This window comes from Gymnogyps californianus, chromosome 1 (genome assembly GCF_018139145.2).
Source record: "Gymnogyps californianus isolate 813 chromosome 1, ASM1813914v2, whole genome shotgun sequence".
Classification (NCBI taxonomy): Eukaryota; Metazoa; Chordata; class Aves; order Accipitriformes; family Cathartidae; genus Gymnogyps; species Gymnogyps californianus.
Genome location: NC_059471.1, coordinates 201,458,389 through 201,485,298, shown reverse-complemented (window position 1 = coordinate 201,485,298; position 26,910 = coordinate 201,458,389). Strand labels below are relative to the sequence as shown.

The window sequence follows — 26,910 nt, the reverse complement described above, 5'->3', positions numbered from 1 at the left end:
CCTCCCAGTGTCACATCTGCGTTCTGGAGGCAGAGCGTGACTTGTGTCAGAGAGATCAATGAGACACACATCCTAACCTAAGGTCCTTGGCGAGGCATACTCCACATCAGTGCTCCTGATGACTACAGGCCACTCCTGCATCAGTATTGGCTGCACAGCCATGGAGGATACCCACATCTTTCTCCTGGTACATACCAAGGTTTCCCAGCACACGTTTCAACATGTATGAGAGACAACAACTGCATGGTCATCAACAACACCTCCTCTTCTGCTAAAATGTCTGTGGCCTTAGCTCAAAGATAATGGCAACCTCGTTTCCTGATGGATGTCTTCTGATTGCACCTTCACATGGCCCACAGCGTGTTGGCACTAAGACATCAGTTGATGTCCGTAGAAAGGGCACTGCAGGGGTCATCGTGACTTGATGGGCATTTCCCAGTCTTTATGAAGACAGCAGAGATTCATTCCCACCCGAGTGGCTTTAGGAGAAACGTTAAAACCACTGTAACTGTAGTTCCTTTCACCGCTGCCTTGCACTAAGAGCATAGGGAGGCGTTTTCCACTCCACAGGAAGCTCTGGCTGTCACCACTGGGGGATGTATGCTGTGTCCTGAGACTGAAGGGAATTTAAATACAGCTATTTGTCCTTTTGAATGGGTATAGCATTCATTTCCTCAGCCCACACCCATGCCAAGTGGAGAAAGGAGTTCTGGTGTCTCAGTAGCCTTTGTTGGAAGGTAGAAATCAGAAACCCTGGTAGAAATCAATACAAGCAGCAGTAGCCTCCCACTCCCCTTGCACGTGTAATGTAAGATGCACTGTGTCAGGTTCCTTCAGTAAGGGACAGGGTGAAGCAACAACCTTTTCATCACCTCCTTTTTCCTCTCTTTTAGCTCCAGTGAAGAAACTGAACACAGTCTACTTTGCTAATAAATTCCTGCTGTGCTTTTTCACAGCAGTGTTACAGGACAGATTTATCCCAGACCAGTGAAACTTCCCCCAACAAATGAAGGCAGGGCAGACAGCAATGGCCTTCAGTCCCAAAACTTGAGCAATTTACACAGGTGCAGTGCAACACTTTGTTGACTGGGAGGGTGAGTTTGGACTGCTGAGTCTGCACAGCCACTGATCTTTTGATATTCCTGCTCACCTCATCCCTCTTCTGCACTAGTCCATCCAGAGGAAGCATTACTGCCTGCTGTTTCCACCATAACAGCCTCAGGGTGGACTCCTCTGAGCACAGACGGCAGCAGGCCTGTGCCTCCTCCCCGCCGCACCTTCCTCCACCGAGTCTGTAAACTCTTTTATGCAGGAAAAAATAAAAATTCTTCTGTTAGCTCAAAGCTTTGCCTACGCACAGAGGAGAACAAACACCACAATCTGCTGTTCTGGTGAGAGAATACGCCTATGTTTACTCTTTCCTGATCCTGCTAGCAATGTGTTGGGGATTTTCTGAAAACCTTTACTAGGAAATTGCAACAACAACAACACTAGGGTGTTCAGGTTTTGCCTGTTTTCCCTAGAAAATTCCAGCATCATGAGACGAAATGGAAATGGGAGGCTCCAACCACCTGAGAGCTACTTATTGGGTTGATTCTTCTTAGGCTAGGGGCATGGCAGCATCTACCAGCAGTGTAACCCTCAGAGTAGTTATTTATCTGATAGGTATTGCTGAGGGGAGATCTCTCCTCTAAATGCATCCATCAGAGCTTTAGACAGCATTCTGTGAAAACATGATATCTAGGAACTAACAGTATCTGATTTGATTGAAGACTTTATGCAGATACGCTTCCTTTTTCTGAGCAACCCTGTCAATACCAGCTTGCTTTCTATTGAGTCCCTTCTTTGGTGGTAAACAGAAATCGGCTTCAAGCAGTTTTTCTTGATATTGATATGTGCTCAAATATTGGTTTTTTTTCCTTCTCTGTCTGAATATTAATGCTGTTTAGGCAAAGAACAGAAGACTGAGAGGGAACACAGTAGCATAGGTAGGGAATTTCCCTGAATGGAATGAGCCGTTCTCTGTGCCCACTGAGGACAGAGCAAGCACGCTTAAATACAGCAGGAGAGATTCAGCTAAACAAGTAACCAAAGTTTTCTAACTATAAAAATCTTCAAGCAGTCTGTTCCGACGGCTAAACTGCTTTGCAGAATATACATCACTGAAAGCTCAGAAGAACAGGTTACACAAACATCTACCAGGAACTGCATAGGTATTTCTGTATGCAATAATTTTCTGCGGGAACTTTCCCTGACGTGACAAGGTCTATGGGGCAGACACTTAGCTGGTGGGAGTTAATATCCCACCACCTTAACCTCAGCAGCAGTGAAGTACTAACCCAGCATTTCTTTTTGCTGCTCAGTCTCCCCTTTCCTAAAATACAGTTGCTAAATATTAACATAAAAAATAAATATTCCGCAGATTAAATTCAACAGCCATTTCAGAATACCACACATTGCTACAAGAAGTTGCTTTTACAGTTCTCCTTTAACACCTCTTCTAGTGATGCTGCTATTTTGCTGAAGTTTGTGAGTGGAGATATAGAGCATGACCTAAGATTTTGTTTAAAATATGTCTTTGCAACAGTGATGAAGCTTTTATTCTGTCTACCACTTGTAAATAGTCAAACTCCTAGCAATCTAGTCAAATTTTTAGTGCTAACTTTAGTGTGCAGTTAAAGTACACATGCCTGGGCAATGCTTTCCAGCAAAATAAATTTAAAAAAAAAAGCTGTATTTTGTTTTCCTATATTTTATTTTTCTTCTTCTTAAAATTTGTTTTGCAGTTGTTCTCTTTCATCCTTTCCAGAATTTGGCCTACATAGATTTTTTAATTTGCATCACTTCCATTATTCTTGCAGTATTTTTCCTTTATGAAGAATTACTTTTCCCCTTCTATTTTTTTCCTGTTCTACACTATTGAAGTCTTCTCTACATGCAAAAAAAAGAGGAAAAAACCTATTCATTTTATTTATTGCTGGAGGATTCCTATGAAATAAGGCACAAAATTGAACTTTATGTGAAATAGCTACCAACAAGAGCAAGTCACCCTTCAGACATGTAAGAGTCTTAAAGGAGCAAACAACTTTTGAAGGCAACCTCTTGACAGCAATTTTGGTAGGTACACATTAGAATCATTTCTAAACAGTAGGAAATGGAATAAAAAAAATTGTTAATTCTTTCATTGCAGAGTATTTGAAAGGCATGACTGATTGCAGAACAAATGCCCCACCTCCTTCTAATTAATGGGACTAGTCACACATTAATTAAGAACATGCATAAGCCTTTGCAAGATGTACATCATGTGCATGTCAGTGGGTAAGACAGAAGTCTGGGGAGACTGTCGCTTCATTATGGACAGAATTCATTTACTGCAACTTAAACACCAGTTAGAATCTATTAAATTTACTTAACTAGCTTGTTGAAAAATTGAAATAAGAGCAATGTGACTAATGAGAATAAAAATGATGAATTCCTATTACTCATTTACTTCATAGGGATTAGGGCAGGAGTTCTAGGGAAATAATACTTGAATTGCAAGACAGAGGTGTTCAGAGAAATTTCTGATTCTGCATGCCATCTTCCCATTCATGCCTTGAGACATCCCTGCAAACATTGCCTTGTTGCATTACTGTGTGTAGTGGGCTGACCTTGGCTGCCAGTCATGTGCCCACCCAGCCGCTCTGTCCCTCTCCCTCCTCAGCAGGACAGGGTGAGAAAATACAATGAAAAGCTCATGGATCGAGATACGGACAGGGAGATCACTCAGCAATTGCAATCAGGAGCAAAACAGACTCGACTGGGGGAAGATTAATTTAATTTGTTGCCAATTAATAACAGAGTAAGATAGTCAGAAATAAAAACAAAACTAAACCCACCTTCTCCCCTCCTCCCTCCCCGCCTTCTTCCCAGGCCCAACTTCACTCCTGACTCTTCTACCTCCTCCCCCCACCTTGAGCAGCACACCGCTTTCTCTTTCCCACTCCTTCCTCCTTCATGAACTTCTCCCACTTCGGTCCCCCATGGGCCACAGCTCCTGCCAGAAAACCTGCTCATGCATGTGCTCCTCTCCACATCTGCAGCTCCTGCCAGGAAACTTGCTCCAGCATGGGCTCTCCATGGGCTGCAGCTTGCTTCAGGGCACATCCACCTGCTCTGGTGTGGGGTCCTCCGCAGGCGGGTATCTGCTCCACCGTTAACCTCCACGGGCTGCAGGGGGACAGCCTGCCTCACCATGGTCTTCACCACGGGCTGCAGGGGAATCTCTGCTCCAGCACCTGGAGCACCTCCTCCCCCTCCTTCTTCACTGACCTTGGTGTCTGCATGGATGTTTCTTTATTTTCCCCTCACTTCTTTCACAGCTGCTGTGCAGCGTTTTTTACCCTTTCTTAAATACACTATCACAGAAGTGCTACCAACATCGCCAATCAGCTCAGCTTTCGCCAGTGGCAGGTCCATCCTGGAGGTGGCTGGAACAGACTCCGTCCAACATCGGGGCAGCTTCTGGTGTCTTCTCGGAGAAGCCACCCACACAGCCCCCCTGCTACCAAAACCTTACCACGTAAACCAAATACATTTCAAAACACTTCCTAGGAGAGGTTCTCCTATGTCTGAATACAGGCTGAGAGAGTTGGGTTGTTCAGCCTGGAGAAGAGAAGGCTCCAGGGAGACCTTATAGCAGCCTTCCAGTACCTAAAGGAGGCCTGCAAGAAAGCTGGAGAGGGACTTCTTACAAGGGCATGAAGTGATAGGACAAGGGGTAATGGCTTTAAACTGAAAGAGGGTAGATTTAGATTAGATGTAAGGAAGAAGTTCTTCATTGTGAGGGTGGTGAGGCACTGGAACAGGTTGCCCAGAGAGGTTGTGGATGCCCCATCCCCGGAAGTGTTCAAGGCCAGGCTGGATGGGGCTTTGAGCAACCTGGTCTAGCGGAAGGTGTCCCTGCCCGTGGCAGGAGGGTTGGGGACTAGATGATCTTTAAGGTCCCTTCCAACCCAAATCATTCTATGATTCTATGAAAGCAGAAGTCTCTACAGTGCTGAAAACCATGTTCTCCTTCTGTGCTCATTGTTCATCTACAACAAACGTGTTTTACTTATTAGAATATGTACTGCATCTGTAATAATTATTGCAATGAAATTCTAAAGATCTCCATCTATTTACTATATACTATTTTATAGTATAATACATATTTCATGCTTCTTAGAATGGCAGTTTTCTTTCACTTTTTGTAGTTTAGATTTTTCCATAATAAATAACTCTAAATACTTGCATTATAACTAAGTTTCTTCTCCCCCTTCAATCTTTAGTTTACCTTGGTAGAGTTGCTTAGTTTTAGCGTAAGTCCAGCTCCACTAGTCACTTTCCTTCACTCTCGGCATTTGTCCACACTCATACCTGCTACAAAGCTGTGGTCAACCCACATGGGAGCTTATGAATTGCTTTGCCACCTGGTTCAATCTGCCCACATTGGTTACACTGAGCACACTACTACTGCCAGATTTCTGCCAAACAAAGGTAGATATTTTTTCAAATCAAGTTGTGAAAAGAAGAAAACCACTGTATTGCTGTACTATGTAATTTTATTTTTTCAATGAAATGCCCTAACGTCATAAAACAACACATTTTCTAATCTTGAAGCCAGCAAGATTGGGAAAAAAGAAAAATCAAACTTGGTTTTCCCATACATGATTTCCATACTGAGACTACATTCAGAGAAAAAACACCTAGAATTAAAATGTAAGCAGACATTACTTACACAGCTCGCAAAAATAAACTGGACATGTCATACAACTCGCATATGGTGCTTTGCTAGTATAATACGCTACAAATAGAATTATTCAAATGCAACTATGCAGCTTTTCTATTACCTAAGACCTTTTCATTTTATTATGTTGCAACACCTTTATTATTTACTTCACAGTTCATTACCATACTACAGAATGATCTTTTCTCCTTTTCTGATTGCTTGTTTCTCAGAAAGGGGGCCTTTACTGTCACTTTCTTTGGAAACACCAAGCACTCAGTTTCAGATATCAAAAATATTCAAAGCATTTCAATATACATTCACAATGAGATTAAGCCTCCATTTTTCAAGTAAGGGTCTCATGACTTGCTAGTAAACTAATGGAAAGAGCTGGTTAGTATTTACTCCTGTTCTCATTTATGAGAACACGATCTGGATAGCTGCAATGCCTCATAAATGCCCTCATCTGTTGGTAAGCTGAGTGTGCACCATCATATCCTGCACAAGAATTACAGTCACTTCAAGTCTGGGTTCTCTCACAATATTCATGGATAGGCCACAACAACTGTAGAACTTTTTAAACAAACGACACTTTCAAAAAATATTTGCATTTGTAGAACTGCATAATCTCATTTTCAATGGGGTTCTTAGTTCAAAAGTAGTAATCCACTTATTAAACATGGCTTTAGAAATACAGTATACATAACACGTGTGTTACAAATGTCTGAAAAACATTGGATCAATCAACATTTCAACTCATTGCATTAATAAGGAAAGTAAACAGCAGTACTTTTGGAAAAGTATTCAAGTATTTCCCTGAAATACTACATAACACAAAACAGATCCTAAACTTTGTATGACTATACTTTAAGCAAATATCATTTGCAAGTGCTTTTTGTCATATAGAGCAGTATGAATAATACTTTGTAGCAAAGATATAGCACACCATTTTGATATTACACAAAACTGGAATGTAAGTAACTTCAACAGAAAAAAATCTGCCATTTATAACAACTTTCAAGTGCTTCAGTAATAAAATGACCAATCACCATGGCTTACACAGACCAAGTACATGAGACATATGAAACTAACACAAGCTGAATGACAGAAGTGCCAATAAAGATACATGAATAGAAAATCATTAGCTGTTCAGATGCAAAAAAACCTCAGATGCAATAAGTTGTATAGAGAACTACACACTTAAGAAAAGACAGAAGAGAGCAGGGGCTAACTTCTGATCCTCAAAACAGGAATAAATCTGTATAAGAGCAGCAAAATTTAGCCCCAAACCTAAACACAGAACACATATGTGCCACAATACACAAATCCATACACAACTTAAATAATCACTCCATAGCTATATATGATAGTCTAATGTTTTTTGCTATAAAAACAAATCAGCACAGTGAATTCATGATTTATCAGATGCCAGTTTCTTCCCTTGACTTCACAAAACAAATTATTTTGTTTCATAGTTAAATAAACATCATTTAAAAAACTTTCAATCATCAAATCATATTTTTAAACTTAACATTCCAACATCTTATTTTGCAAATACATTTTAACGTATGTAGTAGAATCTCCAAAGAATTGTGTACTGAAGAGGGAAGCTTTTCATATGTTAATTTTAGATATTTTTAAAAAATTAAAACTTGCTGGTGTTTCAGCAAATATTTATATTTTCCTTTGCCTGTGCCTTCCTGGTATTATATAAGTATCCCTGCGAGTTGCTTGCAAGACATTTCAGTTGCAGTGTGGTATTTGGTATCATCCAAACAGTTATAAAACCCTTTATAATCCCAAAAAGCATCATGCAAGGAAGCCTTTATAAATAGAATATATAGGATAAGGTATGATTTGTATACAGATGTGCTTTTATTTTTCAAAGTATTTCTAAACCCTTATTGTTATTACTTAAAGCCAGGAATGTGTGTTTGAATTGCATTGATAAGTTGCAAGGTATAGTCAGAATTACAAAATGAAAGATTTCACTACAAAAAAGATGCGGATGACAACACTGTTGTCCAGCATTTAAGCCACATGCAACTACATAACACTCCCAGCAGAAAACGTCTTCTCAGACACTGAAAATATCTTGTCTTGGTATCTTGGTTTGATTACAATGGAAAGTCCAATGTTTTATAACATTTAGATATTATTGCAACACAACTGCTAAATCAGCTCTCTAGAAAAGCACAGAGAATTTATCAGTTATCATGAATACATATATACACGCCAATCCTCTCTTTTCTAACATAACTTAGATTACATTGCTCTGAGATATATTTTAATGATTACAGTGTTTTTTAAAATATGACACAATGCAATAAGATGTCTAAAATTATACTGAAGCCTCAAAAAAAACCCCACTAAAATTTTAAAATACTTGTCAATTTGACTAAAATGCATATTTACTCAATTTCCTTGAGCTTTTATTTTTTCTTCTCCCCATTGGAGGAACAATGTCTATAGTAACTGTTCAATGCTACTCTGGCTGTAGGCAGCTTCATCTTTACAGTTTTTCTCGATTCCCCTTGCAAATAGTTTCATTAACTGGCAGTGAACCCTGAAAAACATAGAAATCAATTAATAAGAAATAAATGGGTACTACATATTTAATTCTAATAATCCATGAATTTCAATAATCATCAATTTCAATAATCCATGTCCAGTTGGACAAAGTTCCTTGCTCCAGACTACAGAAACCGCGTGCTCATTCTTGATACAATCCTCCCCTGCAAAGAAGGCTGGATGCTTTCATGTATCCATCACTCCCGTTACTCGTCTTTTCCACACAAAAAGTTCTATGGGGCACTTAGATGAGCTGATCTTATACAATATATATAAAAATCACTTTGGACTGCTCAGTGATTATGTTTTAATGGAACACAATTGCATGTAATTATTTTGTATTGTGTTTTTGGTTCCCTTTGTTCTAAAAACAACAAACAAATACAATCAACCAAAAAAACCCCAAACAAAAAAGAAAAAAGTCCTTCAAATTTCAAAAACCTCATTCCCTTCTAATTTGATTATTTGCACAACTGCAAACTTCTTTCTCCATGTGCCAATGCTGGAGATAAGACTCTGTGCTGTGCGTCAAAAAACACAAAGTATGGGACATACTCAGTATTTCTGTAAGACAAAGATGCTTACTTAAGCTTAATAGGAAAAGCTATTGCTCAGAGTAATGAGGTACTCCACTCATTTAAAAAGAATCCTCCAAACATCACCTTCACTTTCAGCACTTCAAGCACATAATATCAGTTCCTAAGAAGTAAGTATGACTTCAAAGGTAGGGCTACCCATCTATCTCAGAGTGATAATTTACAATATACATGGTTGGAGTATTCTCTGGAAAGGACTCAAAAAAACTAACAAAAAAATTTAAGTTTATTATCAGAAGACTCAAATTTGCTATGCAGAGGCACCTTTTTGGGATGTCTTTACAAGCATCTTTAAAATCAATGAAAAGGCTTAATGTTTTCTGGTATATGGAGAGAAAAATCAATGCTTACCTCACTTCAATTGCTGAACTGTCCAGAGTTTCTCCATCACAATTCCAGGTGCTATTAGCAATATTACAGCAACAGGCTGGATGATCTCTGCAGAACTGGCCAAAACGTTTCTTTCCTATGTCCGTGACATTGCTTTCGTTGTCTTCTGAAAGCTTTGATGTAAATTGAAAACTCTTCACCCGATAAACATCTACAAATGAGAAGTCAAACTACAAAGAAAAAAATAAATCAAAACAGGCAATTACAATTAGTTAAATACATTTGATGTGAAAAGCAACTCAGCATGCAGCATTTTGTGTTCAAGAAAGTCTGTCCACTCCAATTTTCTAGAAAAGCTTACCTGAGGCATAGAGTGATTTTTGTTTTAAAAAACTGCACAAGTCAGAAACAATAAAGCCAACACGGAACCTTACTTTTCAGTGGTCCTCTTCAAGTGGCTGCAATACTGCCACTTTATAGATAATCAGGTAACAGGTTCTGAGATTATGAGCAAATGGGGTATAAAAACTATTAAAAATACCCTATAAAAACTATTATAACATGGAAACAAAGTTTAAAAGGTTTGGATTGGATCTTTGTACCATCCTCAGGACCTGTTCAACTACAGTCCTTAAAACATATGAGCTTTTCTGAAAGCCTTCTGGTTCTGCATTTGCAACAATGCCCTGAAGTTGAGAATTCCATGGCAGTGTGATCACATTACAGAGCTGGGTGTACACGAAAATAAGAATATAGGGCAATATTATTACATTCCAAGAAAATAAAAATAATTTTAACTAGTTAATTCAGCTAGGAAAAGGTAGGACAATTAAGAGATTGCTCTTATAACACAGGTTGCAGATTTACACTACAATATTGTACAAATGCTTTAAAACAGGTTTTGTAAATTAAAGGAACAATCAAATTAGAGGGTGCCCCCACCTACCCTGAAAGCAACTTAACTGATAGGGACTTAAACATTTAGCAAGCTGTAATAAATACAGACATGTCATTTAGCAAATGCAATGGAGTATGTCTGTGTGCGTCTATGGGAAGGGGATGGCAAGGAAGCCAAAGTGAACAAAGAAACAGTTTACCCATAAACCAGTTTGTATTAATGTAGAGTCAACCCTTTTCTTCCTTTTTCTTTTCACATTTTCTTCAGTTTTCAAACAGGGTTTCCCACTATTATGGTAGACACTAACCTGAGGTGAGGACATATGTACAACCCTGCATTTAATCTACACTGCAAAACCAACATATCCCAGAGAGAAACAGTTGGGAAGCACTGGAAGGGGAATGGCCACAGTGGCAATCACAAAAAGCATCAGAGTTGAAGGGACCTCCCAGGTCTTAGGTTCCCTCAGCTTTTAACCATAAACAACTGTGAAGGTGTCAAACTCCACACTTGGAAGCACTGGCTCATGGATACAACGAGGCTCACTAAGCAGTGTTCTAGTCCAAACAGCTTTGTTGCAAAAACTGGTATCTAAGGCTGCACAGAGCCACCCATAAATGCTCTGATGTCTAAGCAGAATGTAGTCTCCTGCTAAATGGTGAAGCCACTTTGAAAGGCAGTCAGGGAAGGCTTCAAATAATCAAAAACATCAAGGGAACAGTGAGAGTGAGTAGGATGGATAGCAGGAAGGAAGAATACAGGCACACACACAATGTCCCAGGGAATGGTAATGAGGAAATACAGGAAAGAGAATCTATACTAATTCTTCTACAGAGGAGGAAGAATAGCATCATAAACAAGTGAGATTTATTATTGCTTTTATAACTAGATATGACATTAGTCCATTGTTCAGATAATTTCCAGAACATGTTGTTAATATCAGGTTGTGACAAATATTAAATGTGTGTATTCACAGCCATAGCTCTGGTTTCAACAGATACTACAATCCAAAGCAGTGATGAATCTTCCCTTGTAGTTTATCCTGACAGCTACAACATATGCAAGGAAGAATTCTGAAGCTGAATGCATAAAGCTCATATCCTGGTCACATATATGTAGTAAAATTCTACTAAAAGCCTGCAGTTTACAATCAAACTGCAGTTCTGGTAACTTTCTTCTAAACCACATTTTTATACAGTTTACAAAAAGTGATTTATTATTCTTCACTACATCTTCTACCTCAGCTATGTTGTAGTGCTGTGAGCAGTTTTTCATGACAAATACATGGAGGCACAGTCATACAAAATCACTTTAAATATTGTTCAAACAGCAAATATATGGAAAACATGAAACAGAATTCAACTAGCAAAAGCGGAATTTTGTTAGAATGCTATGGCCAAAGACTTGACTTAGCTAAAATAATTTTTTTTTTTTTAATGGCACACATCCTGAGATTATGTCACCCAAAATGTATAAACTTTTTTTTTAAAACAAAAACAACCTGCTTTGTAGATGTTCTTTTTGTCATATAAGAGTATTGATATTTACAACTTAGACTGACTCTGGAGAATTCATTGTCAAAGGGAATACACACCTGATCATCTTGGTTTGTATGTCTGACAAGATACCGTAGAAAATCAAATCTGGAGCATTTACGAACTAGAATGAGGTCAGCTGAACCATCTGCCAAATGAGCTGCTGGTGAAAGACCTTTTGGACTTCGTGGACAGGCACAGCTCATATTTACTGCATTGATGGCTAGAAATTTCCCTTTAATAACCTTCCATTCTTCTTCATCTTCTGAAACACATCAATAAAGGCATGGAGATAGGTTATTATTTCATTTACTCACAAGAACACTAAAACCCAATCATTCTTGGCAATTTAAAAGTTTTTCCTGGGCATATTCATGCACTGTCAATAGATATCTAAAATAAACTGCATTTAAAAAAAAAAAATCTATTTTTCATATACTAACAGAGAAAGTTGCTTTCTGCCTTCACAGCCTGTGATTATCTACTAAAACTGCTCACCATTTCTGACACATTGTCGTGGTTTAACCCCAGCTGGCAACTAAGCACTACGCAGCCGCTCGCTCACTCACCCCACCCAGTGGGATGGGGGAAAGAATCAGAAAAGAAAAACCTCGTGGGTTGAGATAAAGACAGTTTAATAGGACAGAAAGGAAGGAAAATAATTATGATAATAATAATAATAATAAAATGACAATAATAATACTAAAAGAATTAGAATAGACAAAACAAGTGATGCACAATGCAATTGCTCACCACCCGCTGACCAATGCCCAAGCAGCGATCCACCCCTCCCGGCCAACTCCCCCCAGTTTCTATACTGGGCATGACGTTCCATGGTATGGAATATTCCTTTGGCCAGTTTGGGTCAGCTGTCCTGGCTCTGCTCCCTCGCAACTTCTTGTGCACCTGCTTGCTGGCAGAGCATGGGAAACTGAAAAATCCTTAGCTTAGGATAAGCACTACTTAGCAACAACTAAAAACATAAGTGTGTTTTCAACATTATTTTCCTACTCAATCCAAAACACAGCACTATACCAGCTACTAGGAAGGAAATTAACTCTATCCCAGCCCAAACCAGGACACATGTTCATGTCAAATTCAAGATCAATGCTATTTGGGTAAACCCACAAAGCCTTAGGCAGGGAAAAGACAGAGGCAAGTTACAACTCCTGTAGTGTGAAAGTTCAGGGGGATTTTTAACTTTTTAAAAATTTTATTCTTGCTCTTCAAGTTAATCTTAAATAAACAATGATGCAAAGAGAGTGGTTTAGTATTTGGTTTCTAAATCAATATTCCTCTTCTGCCTCAATGCCACAAACTATGTTTAAAAAAAAAAGACAAAAAGGGAAGAGATGACTCAGGGTTCAGCAAGGATCAGCAGGCAGCAGATCAGAGGTCTGTTTCCACCCCAACCCCAGATGTCTGAAGATGAATACTATTAACAGAGTTGAACTTTCCTGCGCATACATCTTCAGAGATTTCTGGAAAGCAATACAAAAGTCTCTTCTCAACAACGTGAAACCATTCTGTTAGAGATTAGACCTAGACTGAGCTTAAAGGTGTGATGACATCAATACTAGCAAGAGGCAGAGGAATTTTCTGGAACAAAGAAACACTGGCAGGCGCTGCACAGAGCTGCCATCCAAACTGTATTTTCTTGAATATGGATAGATTAAAAAATGCCTTTGCATTTTTAGATTACACATAATCGCCTTACTCACTACAATAAGAAAAAGCCATAAAGCAACCATAACACTCCTCCTCCCAATGTAAGTGGACTCAGATTATTTCAAATGAACAACTCCACAGAAGTAACGGCTGCAGAACAGTCTACGGAGATACATGTGGTTCTAAGACGAGTTCGGGAGTGAAGTGCCATTGTTGATGATGGGGATAAAAATAAAGGAATGAACAAAAAATGATAACATTTGTTTATATAAGCTTGTTAAAGTTTGATCATCAAACCATGGCAAGGTAGAGGTTTTGAGGCACATTAACTGGTACGGACTTAGAAATCTAACATTATTCAGTTCCTCACATTTGGGTTAAACTATAGTTATTTTCAAGGTGCTTCTTTGATGGGACTATAGATGACGTTTATGCTACACATTTCATGTCCTGAAATTCTGATATTCTTTATTGTCTCAGTTTTAGGAACTTCACATTTACTTTAGAGAACCATTATTACAATTGTCTAGGTAATTTTGGACCTAAAGTCTATGATGCATTCATTTTGACTTGACCTCTTCCAAGCTTTATACATCAGAAAAAGAAGAAAAAAATAAGAAAAAAAAATGTTTGTAAAGTATTCTGTAGTTGTTCTTTGCTCTTTGAACTCTTCTCGCTTCCTTGAGTTTTTATTCATTGGAACTTCTTACTATCCACTCTTTAGTAACAGAACCAAGAAAAACAGAATTCCAGGAAAAATAGAGTAGGATTATAAAGTGACAAAAGACTTAAAGGAAACTAAAAACTTTATTCTTTTTCCATCTAGACTATCCTTTCTATCTCCTGATAAACAAATCAGTAATAACAAGAAAAAATGAAGCTCTTGAATTCAACATTTTCACATCATGTGCCAGAGTGGTTTTAGTATTGCTTGTTTTACTGCTGATCTTTTTATGTTGCTTTCAAACTGGACATTACAGAAAGAAATAATTTAAATCAGATTCAAAATGTGTATCTTGAGAGATGGAAAAGACTTAAATGTCAGACTACAGAATGACTTTGTTCAGGCTGCAGGCAAATGACAAGGCCCTGCTCTGAGATGAAGGTAACTGAACAGAACATAAGAAACTACTCAAACTGGAAACATCTGTGTCCAGAACTATACAAGTGCTTATTTACAAGAAAGCCAGGCATTTTCTGATATACAAACAAAATGAAAACAACACCCTTTACTGATAAATCCTTTTGTCGTTTATCTGAGAAGCATTAATAATTTAGTCTATAGTATGTCTAGATATGTGTTAACTTTTGAAGTATGCTCATTGTAATAAATAAGTCTCAAATTACTTAAGGTAGAATGCTTATATATGTTACTGTAATAGATTGTTTTCACCTGGTGGAAAAGTAACATTCAGTATAAATTTCAGCATGTTACTCAAAAAAAGCTTCACTGCTCAAGTAAGAACAAAGTCGGGATATTTATCACATTTTAAATGACCAACTGTTTTCATAACCATTCTGCAGGGTGCATCACTGTAATAGCACAAATTATTTGCCCAAAATATCTTTCATACAACAGAGCAATCATAAGCAGGGAGAGCATAAAGGGCACTCATTTCAACTGTCTACTGTGTATATATACTGCAAGTTGCTGAAATCAGCGTACAGTACTAATGCTCAAAGTTTACTCAGCACATGCACATAGACCTCTGCACAATACCAAGAAATATGTTCAGTGACAGCCAATGCAAGCATCCTTCTAAACGTATCCGAATTGTACACAAACCAAGTAGGCACAATGAAAGTGGCAGCCACTACACCCTGGTGAGTAAAAAGCTTATCTGAGGTGGCGATTTAAAATCCTTTTTATTGCAAATCAAGAGTAGCTGATTGTTATTGTTTGCCTACCAGTACTGCATGAAGAAGAGACTGGACTGCAAAGAAAGTCAGCTACCAGAAGTAAAATGGATTTAAGTAAACTATATCCTACATAATCAGCTGCTTAATGTCTTGTGTAATGCTGGCTAAAGCAGTCTTGATTGCTCACTAACCTGTAGCTGTCTTCTGCCTTTGCTCCTTTGCTGGATCAAAGCTAACAAAATGGCAGATTTAAAAAACCAAACAAACAAAAAAAACCCACCAAACCAAAAAAACCCAAAGCCAAACCAAAAAGACCACCACAAAACCAACCCCCCACCCCCCCCAAACACAAAAAACCCCCAAAACAAAAAAAACACCAAACAAAAAAGCCCCACAAACAAGAAGTTGGCAATTTCCAACTACAGTTATTTCTCAAAAAGACAGATTTTTTTTTTTCTTACCAAAAAACCTACTATCAGATTTAGCTCCTAAGAAAACATTAGGTAAAGCAATTTCTTTAGCTGAATCAGGGCATAAATTAAAACAACTCAAGAAATACTCCAATCTGGCCATCTGTTGACTATATCAAAGGTCTGAAAGCAGTAGCGGGGATGAAAGCACTATATATAAGCATGTGTAACAGGAATTCAAGTTGGCATAGAAATCTATATACAGTCTTTATGCTACCAATGAATCTCTTATACTATGATGATACTCTTTTTGCTAACAAATGTCTAGAACCTGGCACAGCAACTGTGCAAAATAACTGTAATTATAAGATAATCTAGGTCATAAGGACCAACGTTTGTGTCAAGAAAATTATGGTTTTATGCACTGGGCTCAACAAGGGACAAAAAAAAAAAAAAGAGTAAAAGCAGAAGCAGCAAGCAGAAGCAGCAAGCAGAAGCAGCAAGCAGAAGCAAGCACCCATGGGAAGGCTGCCTGCTGTTTAAGAGGGGTTTATCCAAGACAATGAACTGAGACCAGAGGCGAAACTCGGCCAACTGAATCTGCATATCTTACTCCAGCAAGGTCACAAGTGTATCAATATCAGTGCTTCCTTCCCATTAGGATGTAGTAGTCAGACATAAGAGATACAACTAGGAGGATGACTGCACAGAATCCAGTATATTAACAGTTGTTTCAACAAAAGGAAGGAAGTTATGCCCATTAAAAAATCCATGGAAGTGTACACAGGGGTTGGAACGGGGTGGGGAAGAGAATAAGGATAGCATAACTTGAGAAAGAGGAGAAAAATCTCATTTATCATTTATACTGAGTATTGGTGGGGTATTGTACGGAAATACTTAAGTCCACTACATTGGTTATTAGTTGTCCAAGTTCACTGCCTCATATTTATTTAATAAACAGCTTTACATAGGGTGACTTTTGTGCTAACAAACACAAATTTTTAGTCCCGATCTATTCTAGAAGTTATCTTAATGAACCGCTTCCTTCTATACTACCTTACAGTTTATCAGTTAAGTCCTCACAAAAAGAACACGAAGTCCTAGCTCACAGAATCTATCTTCCCTAAAGAAAAGAAACTCAACACATTGAGATATACAAGTAATTATTACAATTTTATCAGAATTTTCTGAGGTTTGGGTGGAGGAGACACCTTACATATTTTTCACATATTTACATGTATTTTCCTTAAAGAAACAATGGATTATCTAAGTAACTCACAATGTTAAAAAAACCCACCAAACAAAAAACCATCCCCAACACACACACACACTTGAACTGCAACATTCTGAAAAACAGTAATTTGTATAATACTACACCATCTTACTTTTTATGACAAATTACCTGCATGTTTTAATCCACATTCCTTGTGCTGTTCTGCCAGCTGTTGCTCACTTTTCTTGCAAATGTAACATCTGAAAACAGAAATACCATTCAGTTCCTGAAAACAAAACTATTATTCAGTTCAACTTTTTTGTTTTACCCAATCATTACAAGACCTTCTCCCACCACAAGATGCAGCATGGCACTGACAACCCTGATGTGGCATGAATCATGATAGCCCTGCAGGCAGCATAGGTACTTAAGTACAGTGCTGAAGATTACTGGATGTCAGAAATAACAGCATCACAGACCTGTAAGATCACATAGGTTGGAAGGGACCTCTGATGTGGTCCAAATCTCTGCTCAAAGCAGGTCTTACAGGATCAGGATGTTCAGTGTCTTGTTCAATCAAGTTTTGAATATCTGCAAGGGTAGAGTCCACAAGACCTCTGGGCAACCTGTTCCAATATGTGACTGCTATAACAGTGAAAGACATTGACATGCTGGAGCCAGTCCTTCATCTCACAAGTGTGGAGTACAGGGAAAGAATCACTTCTCCTGACCTGTTGGCCTTCCTTGCTGCAAGGACACACTGCTGACTCAGGTACAGCTGTTGTCCACCAGGATCCCGAAGTTCTTTTCGGCAGAGCTGCCTTCCAGCCAGTCAGTACCGTTGCATGGGACTATTCCATCCCAGATACAGGACGTTTGCCTCTCCTGAACTTCAGAAGGTTCCTATCAGCCATTTCTTCAGCCCACCAAGGTCCCTCTGAATAGCAGCCCTGACTTTCAACATGTAAACCACTCCTCCCAATCTGGTATCATCCATAAAACTGCTGATAGTGCACTCTGCCATCGTCCCAGTCATTAATAAAGATGTTGCACAGCATTAGCTCCAGTATTGATGTCCGAGGGACACTGTTAGTAATTGGCTGCCAGCTGGACTTGGTACTCACAACCCTTCTAGGTAGTCTAGCCAGTTTTCTACCCATCCACTTATCCAGTCCAGTCCACATCTCATCAATTTGGTTTTAAGAATACTACAGGAAACAGTACCAAAGGCCTTGCTAAAGTCAGGGTATGTAACACCCACTGTTTACCCCTCTTCCACGGGCCTGGGGACCTTAAGGCCTGGGGGCAGACTGCATCAGTGAAAACTGGGACAAAAGAGTCATTTTCCAGCCTTTTCTGTATCTTTTATCACTAGGTTCCCCATACCACCAAGCAGCAGGCCCACAGTTCCTTTAGCCTTTTGTTATGATTGGTATACTTATATAATCCCTTTGTAATAAGTAACACCCTTCACATCCCTCACTGATTTCAACTCCACCTGAGCTTTGGCTTTCTCAGTTCCATTCCTGCATGTTTAGGCAATGTCTCTGTGTTCTTCCAAAGTAACCCATTCCACTTCCACCTTCTCTACTTCTCAGATCGTTGCTCATCCACATTGGTCTTCTATCATGCTTACTCAAGTTTCTGTGTACCAGAATGGACTGTTCTTGTGCTTTGAGGAGGTACCAACCAACTCTCCTGGGCCTCTATCCTCCAGGGCAGTCTCCCATGGAAACTTGCCAAGATTCCTGAATAAACCAAAATCTGCTCTCCTAAATTTCAGGGTTGCAATTCAACTTTTTGTCTTGCTTACTTCTCTCAGGATTTTAAACTCCATAATCTCACAGCCACTGCTGCCAAGACTGCCCTCAACTGTCACAACCCCTTTCCTTTTCTGTAACAAGACCAGCAGAGCATTTCTCCTAGTCAGCTTGTCAATCACCTGCATGATCACTGCCATCACCACACTCCAGGATTCTCCTGAATTGCTTGTGCCCAGCCCTATTGCCCTTCCAGCAATTATCAGGATGCATAAAATCCCCCGTGAGGCAACAGGCACTCTTTACTCCCTGACTGAGACCAGGATGACAGCTTTCTCCCTATGGAGCTTCCCCTGCATCAAGGCACCTGATTGATCAGGATAGTTGCTCCAGCTAGTACTGGACACCATGATCTGTAGCATGTCACAGCACTATTATTACAGCAGTTTCAACAAGTTCCATGTAGTTTCTGGCTCCTCTGTATGCTGCTGTGACGACTACTATCTCTCTGATAGCTACATTCATATATGAAGAAGAATAATAAATACTAGTGCATAACTTCAAGCAGGTGAAAGCAAAGAGAAATGAAGGAACACAGGTAGACTCCCTGATTGGAGAAACAAGTGAAGAATATTACATAGAATTTATACAGTATAGTAGTAGTCTATAAAAAAAGGCTAAATAGGCTGATTTCTGAGAGGACCTATCCTCAGGACAAGCCATGCCAGCTGCTGTCACGGCACTAAAACAATCACTAAAATTGCTAGATCCAATTACAGTGTGAACATCTGATAATTATTTCTATTTGTAGAAGCTATGAGGCATCCAAACTTTTCATTTATTAGCAGTAACACAGCATAGTACCCTCAGCATCTTGTAACTGGGTACTGTGCTGTTATACTTTGCTTCATTTAAAATTGGGGGATGGTGCGACCAGCTAACAAAATTTTATTACATTTTTGTTTACTGACCTGATAAAATGAGGTGTTCTCTTTAACGAGTTAATAAACTTTTTTAAAAGCTTGTCTCTTTCAGAGTAAGTGTTTTGATGTTAAAAACAACATTTCTGAGACTTCTGTTTATGTACAGGCCTTTTCCAATAGTTCATGTCAAATACCCAGAGATAAACAATAGCCTACCCTGTTCTGCAGCTATCTTTATCTCGTGGAGATCCCGGTGTGTGTTTTGCTGGTTGAAAAGAAATTGTTCCTTCATAGTAATGATGAGAAAGGAAAGTCTTGAAACCTACATAAAAAAGGTATTAAGCAGCATTAAGTCATTATAAATCCACATTGTGAACACCTTTGCATACATCCCTTGATTGTTCCTCTTTTTCCTTCTCTAAGGACTGCAAAACAATAGTTGCTCTCCTCAAGCTCACAGCTCTTTGTGTTATGGTGTTTTAGACTGTAAAGGACAAGGAAATAACCCCCCAACTTTTTAACATTTGCCAATAGCACCATTACTTTGCTTGACATCTTTAAGAGCCAACTAAAAATTTTAGCTGTACATCACTGCTGAATCTTAAAATTAGCCTACACCACTTAAATTCTGCTTTTGTATCTTCTCTCCCTAACACAAAACAAATCAAAGAAGGCAAACAATACCTTCCAGTAGCATAGGATTTGTCCAAATATTGGCTAACTAGGCTAAGCAACTCAGCGCTCTCTATAATCAGTGCTGGAAGAAAGACAAAATTAACAATTCATTCCATCAGCCTAATGTCCAAAACAGAGGAGTGCCTCTCTCTCTCTAACTGATTGAAAACAAAGTAAAAATTACTAGCAAAGAAAAGTTACTACTTTTTAGGCAGCTATCACTAGGTGACATATAGCAATACATTTCTATTAACAACACAGAACAGCACTAGCAATTTTATTAATAAAAAAAAGGTTAAACAAATATGAATTAGGGTTGCTTCCAACATAACTTATAACAGTTCAATATAAACTTTTTAGTTCTTTATAAAGCTCATAAAATACTTAAAATATTAACTATCAGTTAATTTATTAACTGTGCTATACAGTCAAAGTCAACACAACTTTAATGGGCACATTGTTAATGTTATCCCCCAAGTTACGGAGCTTTACATAATGTGATCCAATGTACTTGGTACCACAAGGAGTTTAAAATCAGGTTCAGTCTGCCTCTTATGTTTAAAAGCTTCAGAGAAGCTTGGTTTGGAAAGAGCACATCAACGGCTCCAATATGTTTACATGCTGACAAAAGAATGTAATAATTACACAAGTTACCTGAGTAGTCATATCTCATCGGACCCATCCACCGCTTCTTTTCACTATCTTTTAATATATCTCCATAAAAACCATAACCCAGCAATGATACAGAGTACTTCAAAAATGTGTTGTTATGATGTACAGAAGAGACATCCAGAGGCTGACAGTCACCTATGAAGATTAGAAATGCAAGGTTTTATTAAGGCTTATTTTGTTTGCAGCTGCAAACATGATAGTAACTTTAACGTTACAGATTTTTTAAAAATAAAAAATATGTTGTATTTATGTCATAACATATATATTTCTTATACATGCAGTAAGGGAAAAATAATTTTTTAATGTTAATTTCATTTAATATTTAAAAAGCATTAAGCACTAAGTAAGAAGAAAGGTCAGTATGCTAAAAATACATAATGAAGAATTTACACTCATTTACCATGTAGCAGTAGGAGGGGATGTTATAGAAGAGATCAATGCAGTATCTGTACATCTACCGGACACTACATAATCCTATATGTCATACTATCAGAGGATAATTCAAGCTGGAAGGGGCCTTAGGTTTCTCATCAAATCTCCCAAAGTAGGTTCAGCTATGAGGTCAGATCAGGTTACTCAGGGCTTATCCAGTCAAGTCCTGAAAATCCCTAAGAACAGAGAGTACACCACCTCTCTGATGTCCTCATAGTGTAAGCTTTGGAGTGGTGGGGGGTTTTGAGGGGTGGGGTGTGGTTTCTTTACTTGTTTGGGGTTTTCCTTGGTTTGGGTTTTTTTTCTTTTTTCTTCTGTTTCAGTTTATGCCCATTGTCTCTCATCCTTCCATCACAGACTACTGTGAAGAACCCTTTATGTAAGTGAGAAACACTCTTAAAAATCTAAATACATGTGTATATACGCACATTTAATAATCCAGCTAAAATACTATGATATACTAAGTCCATATCTCTCTCTAATCCTAGTCCAATGGCCTGAACGCTACATATGCTGAACAGATTTAACCATAGGTTAGTAACAAAGAAGCACACGTGTAAACCTTTGCAACACCAGCTCCTAAAATTGCAACTGTTAAGCACTTAATAACAAGTGATAATGAAATAATCCTCACTTGGAAATTCTATCCTTTATGCTTATGCAACATCGTTATAACTGAAGACTATCTTGCACAATTTTTCAAATTCAGTATTAAGAACTGGGTGACTATGATTCTTCAGTATGTGGCAAGATAAGATGGACATCACAAATCACAATGCACTGAATATGCCAAGCTGTCTCCTTCAGCCCCCATGCAGTTCAGGGACTCCATTACTAGAGGACTTTGAGAAGTGGCAAGTCAGCATCCCTACCGATGACAACATATCAAAAAGCGTTTACTGAGAGTAGTTGTTCTCCTCTGTAGTTCCTCCTCAAATACATGACTTACAGATGGTAAAAATGGGGAATTATCAGCTAATTACAGTCAAGCAGAAACCATACTTCTAACTTGGCATGGAAGCATTGAATTGCACAGGACAATTGGGCAACTAGTAGAAAATACTACTATTCAAGTGTACATGCACTTCTCATAGCTTTCTGAGAGAGAGAGAGAGAGAGAGAGTGTGCAACGACTTACACTGCTTATTGTATTTTACCATTTTCAAAAGCATGCCAGAATGCATGAAAACTTAAGCATCAGATATAAAATTTCAGAGCATTATGATCCCTTGAAAACAATGAATTACAGTAGAGAAAGCAATTAATTTTTAACCTCCTGTATTTCATATCAGAGACTTAAATCCCAGACAAAAACTTAGTATTTCAACTCAGCTATTATGTTCAAATTGTATTTCACAAACATATAGAAAGAACTAAATGGAATTACTATTTTTGGCTATTTTAATCATTTTCATAACAAAACAGTGAACTGTGACCACCCACCTACAATAATATGAAGAGCTGATGTTACTGGGTCAGAAATGCCAACAGTTGAATAGCATATGCAATCTGTTGATCCTGAAAAATAAAAAACCTAGAGATTAATTTGTATCTTTTCAAAACAAGTATTATTGGCATGGTCCTCCAAATAAAAGCATTCTGTTCCTTTGGCCTGCCCCCTTCTGTTTTATGGAACAAAGTAAATACAAGGATGCAAATACTATGATTTAAATTGTAACATTCCCCCCCGCCCAATAAGTAGAATTTATTTCTCTCCATACAAAGTACAAAGATTTTCACTATGTAAGCAATAAATATATAGCAGTTAGTGAAGGGAAATAAGTTAATTTACATGAAAAATTTCAGGACTACATTACAGTTTTTCTATCAATTAAGGATGGAGGGGAAGGAAGGCATATACTGATTCTCCTTTGCTTAAGATTTCTTACTCATTGAGCTCTCATGTAGAGAAGTGACCGGTCTCCTGTTTTTTGGGAGAGTGATCTAAATTCCAGACTGTCAACAGCCCCTCCTCCTCCAGCTGCATCTTAAACCAGAAACTCCAGCTTGGTTCTATTATTTGAAAATTAGTAAACACTTGCTTTCAAGATTTAGTTTATAGATAGGGGAGCAAAGTGAACAAAGATGTGCCTTGACAGTCTTGAGCAAAATACCTACAAGGGGGGAAGCTTCAGGTTTCACCTATATTCTGTCTTTGTTACTAACTACCTTCAGGCCACTCCTCACTCAGTACGTCCACTCAGTATTTTAGGTGTTGTTCAGAGACAGGCAATTCTCCCTGATCCCTATAAAAAACAATCTAAGAGCCTAATGTAGGGTTCTGAATCCTACTCTGCAGCAGGGACTTGAAAGTCAGGGCCAGACATACCAAAGTGTTTTTGTTGCAGCATCTAACTCCAAATTTATCTTGTAGTTTCTCCCATCCCTTCCCTGAAATTGAATTCTTTTAAAGTCAAGACTGGATATCTGAAAACAAAAACTTACTTTGTCCATCTATATGTTCTCAGATTTGCTACTGATACACTAGATGTAGAGCAGCTCAGATACAGAGTACATAATTTCTGAGGCCTAATCAAATTGAAATAGAAAACTAAAAATGGAGGAATAAGCAATCACTATTTAAAATCCACTTTTGATTCTTTCTCACTTTGAAAACAGTCAGCACATAAAGCTATCAATAGGAGCAGAGAAAATCCTTTCCCCTCCAACTCACTTCTCAGGAAATGGACACCACTTCCCCTACCAGTGAAGGGCATGAGAGAAGCTTCTATCAAGTAAACACTATGCGGAAGCCTGCCACAGTGAACAAGAAGCAGCTCTAGGAGCCAATTAAAGAGAATATAACAGAACTGCAGAACAAAAGAAACAGTATGACTAAAGAGATCTCTCTCTACAAGGTTGAGGTTCAAGATGTGCAAGTGTACCATTACAAGTATATGCCGTTGCACAGGAAATGGGACTTCAATTTCTTTCAGTATCGTAACAGACAAAGTACACAGATGAAGTTATCACGCCACATTTGGAATTTTATAGCAGAAAATATTAAGTAGAGTTCAGATACTGAAGCTATACTTTACTGCCAATTTTTTGTTTCATTTTGCCTCCTACACTCATGAATTTCAGTTAGGCAGAAAAGAAAATTCTCACTACTTTTCAAAAGAAAAACAAACAAGCAAAAAAATAGCCACTAAAAATAGCCTCTAAAAGATCTGACCTGAACTTCTACTGCTGAATGTACAGGCCTAACATTTCATCCAACCTTTCTCATTTCTTCAAGATCTGTTTGCATTCTGCTACTAGAATTACCTTAGTCACATTTATCTTGATGTAAACAGAGCTTCCAAGTAGTCTTATGCTATAGGTGGGAGGAGAAGAGGGGAATTCATGCAAGCTACATTTTAACACCAGAGGTTTATCTCCCTACACTCTTCTGTAGTCAATTAAAAGCTGATTTATCTGTTGGGCAATTTTATAGAACTTATTTTTGTTTCTATTCATTAACTAGCAAGGGAGGGCTAAAACTAGATCTGAAGTCTGAAATCAATTCTGAGATTATAAAATGGGAAACTGAGGAAGACAACAACAGTGTTTACCAACTGCCAAATCACTGCTCTCTCAGACATGCCAGTGGAGTACCAACTACAAACAGTAAAATGTCGTCGTTTTTTTCTCTCAGAGCTGGTAGTATGGAGCAACAAAACCGGTATCATTCCTTACGTACATTCCAAGAGCATAAAACTGGTCATAACACCACACCAAGCATGAACCTAACAGTACTAGTTTAAAGGTCACAAAAATGTTCATGATGACTAAGGATTTGACCCTCTTTGAATACTTCATAACCAAACACGAATTCTAGACCGTTACATGGGTCTTGGATAGATTTGGAATCTACTGTGCTGCTGAAACAGCACTCTGAGTGGATGCACACGCAAACCCCACCAAAATCTGGCTTATTTCATCAGTATAAATCTGATACGGAAAGCAGGATTAGAATGTAAATACAGCTTGACTAATATCCCTTGATTAATAGCTTAGGATTGCCAGAGCACTCAATTTGGGCAAGAAGCTTTCATAGAGCATGACTCTCAACTGTTAGGTGGTAGATGTTGTTTGTTCTGGTTAAACCAACAGAAAAATTACATAGATTTTCTTTGGGGATTTTTAAGGGCAACAGCCCAACTGAATGAAGGAAAATAAAAGAGGTTTTTATGGGTTGCACAGAACTACATGCAAATGTGAAGAAAGTGGTTGGACTGCTTGTTAACTGAGTCCTAATTCATTAAAAAAAAAGAAAGATCTTCAGTGTGGAAACTAATTTTTGCATTGGTGTGCTAGAAGAGAAGAAAATTGGCATGCAAGGGAATGATTAAGTTTCAGGTTAAGACACTTAGAAGTAGCTACACATGTATATGTAACACTGCAGACAACATCAAAGCTTCCATTCTGGTCAAGGAGATCTTGTCAGGAATGCTGATGGCAGCTTGAGCTTGATTCAAGGTACTCATACACAGGCCCCATTTGAAGGGTCTTAGGAAGCAAGACATCTGCACAAGACAGGCAGATGCAACACAAGACCTACAGGCTCTAGTGACTGTATTGACTGGATGCTTGCTGGCTATAACATGAGTTTAGAAGCCCATCTCACCTGCACACACCTAAATGTAAGCATGAAAATTTGAGTATCAATTTCAAATTGAAACTCACCCTAAGGCGAGTAACTCCATTACCTAAAATGACACCAACCACCAGTGTTCAAGTGCTGCAGATTACTCTGCTTGGCTTCCAACTGCTACTCTAGTACAACAGTTGTCTTGCATAGGGCTAGCACATTTCAACGATGGTGGGACCATACCACCATATGTAGATAGCTGAATCCCAAACTAAATGTCTGAAATCTCCCAGCTAAAGAAAGCTCTCATCCCAGATACCCTGATATTAGAGTCTACTAAAAATATGAAGTGTGTAGAGAGCACATCAACTAGTCTTTGTTAAAATAAGTATAATTACTTTGAATCTTTACCATACATTATGTACACTAGAGCCCTGTTTCATTACCCATTTTCCCCAAAGTATGTTTGTTATTAGGAGGTATCATAGAGCCACACAGTTGTTATATAGGCAAGTTCTTCTACGTTCTTTCCCTCCACAAATTTAAACACTGTAATTTTTTAAACAAATAAATCTAATGATCTAAAAATTATCAAGGAAATCCTTCCTTTTAATTAATCACAAAGAGAAATGATCAAGATATGTATTTAAAGAGTATGTACTCCCCATAAAACATTTTTGCTAAAGCAAGATTAAAGAAACCAAAGTGATGGACTGCACTACATAGAATACAGCACAGCTAAATCACCAGATTTCCCCTTTGCATGCAAATATTGCCAGATATTTGCAAGTAGACAAGTCATGTGGACATGTGCTCAGACACCACCTCACAAGCTTTAAATTGGTCATAGAACCACCAAAGTGACAAGCAAAACCAGATGATTTACTGGTTGTATTGAAGAGTTCATGCCATTGAGTCTGTGGACCAAAAAAAAAAAAAAAAAAAAAAAATCAAAGTGCTAGAATTAATCATCTGAAAGATTATTAGACTACTAATTTACAACTAAGTTTTCTTAAACCAAAACACAAACATGCTGTGGGCTATAAGT

The 26,910-nt window shown here is 38.3% G+C and overlaps 1 protein-coding gene across 2 annotated transcripts in view; it reads right to left on the bottom strand.

Moving 5' to 3' along the window:
• Positions 1-5,570: 5,570 nt before the first annotated feature.
• Positions 5,571-26,910, bottom strand: part of CERK (ceramide kinase) — a 44,618-nt gene continuing 23,278 nt past the window's right edge. Inside the window, exons 7-13 of one of the 2 annotated variants that reach the window (XM_050900273.1) lie at positions 22,733-22,807; positions 20,840-20,992; positions 19,727-19,832; positions 17,017-17,087; positions 11,736-11,941; positions 9,265-9,473; positions 5,571-8,312 (exon numbers count right to left, since the gene is read on the bottom strand). In XM_050900273.1, coding sequence (XP_050756230.1) covers positions 8,213-8,312; positions 9,265-9,473; positions 11,736-11,941; positions 17,017-17,087; positions 19,727-19,832; positions 20,840-20,992; positions 22,733-22,807 — 920 coding nt within the window. In that variant the 3' untranslated portion in view covers positions 5,571-8,212. The remainder of the gene's footprint in view (positions 8,313-9,264; positions 9,474-11,735; positions 11,942-17,016; positions 17,088-19,726; positions 19,833-20,839; positions 20,993-22,732; positions 22,808-26,910) is intronic. The other variant, XM_050900280.1, reaches the window with a different exon arrangement.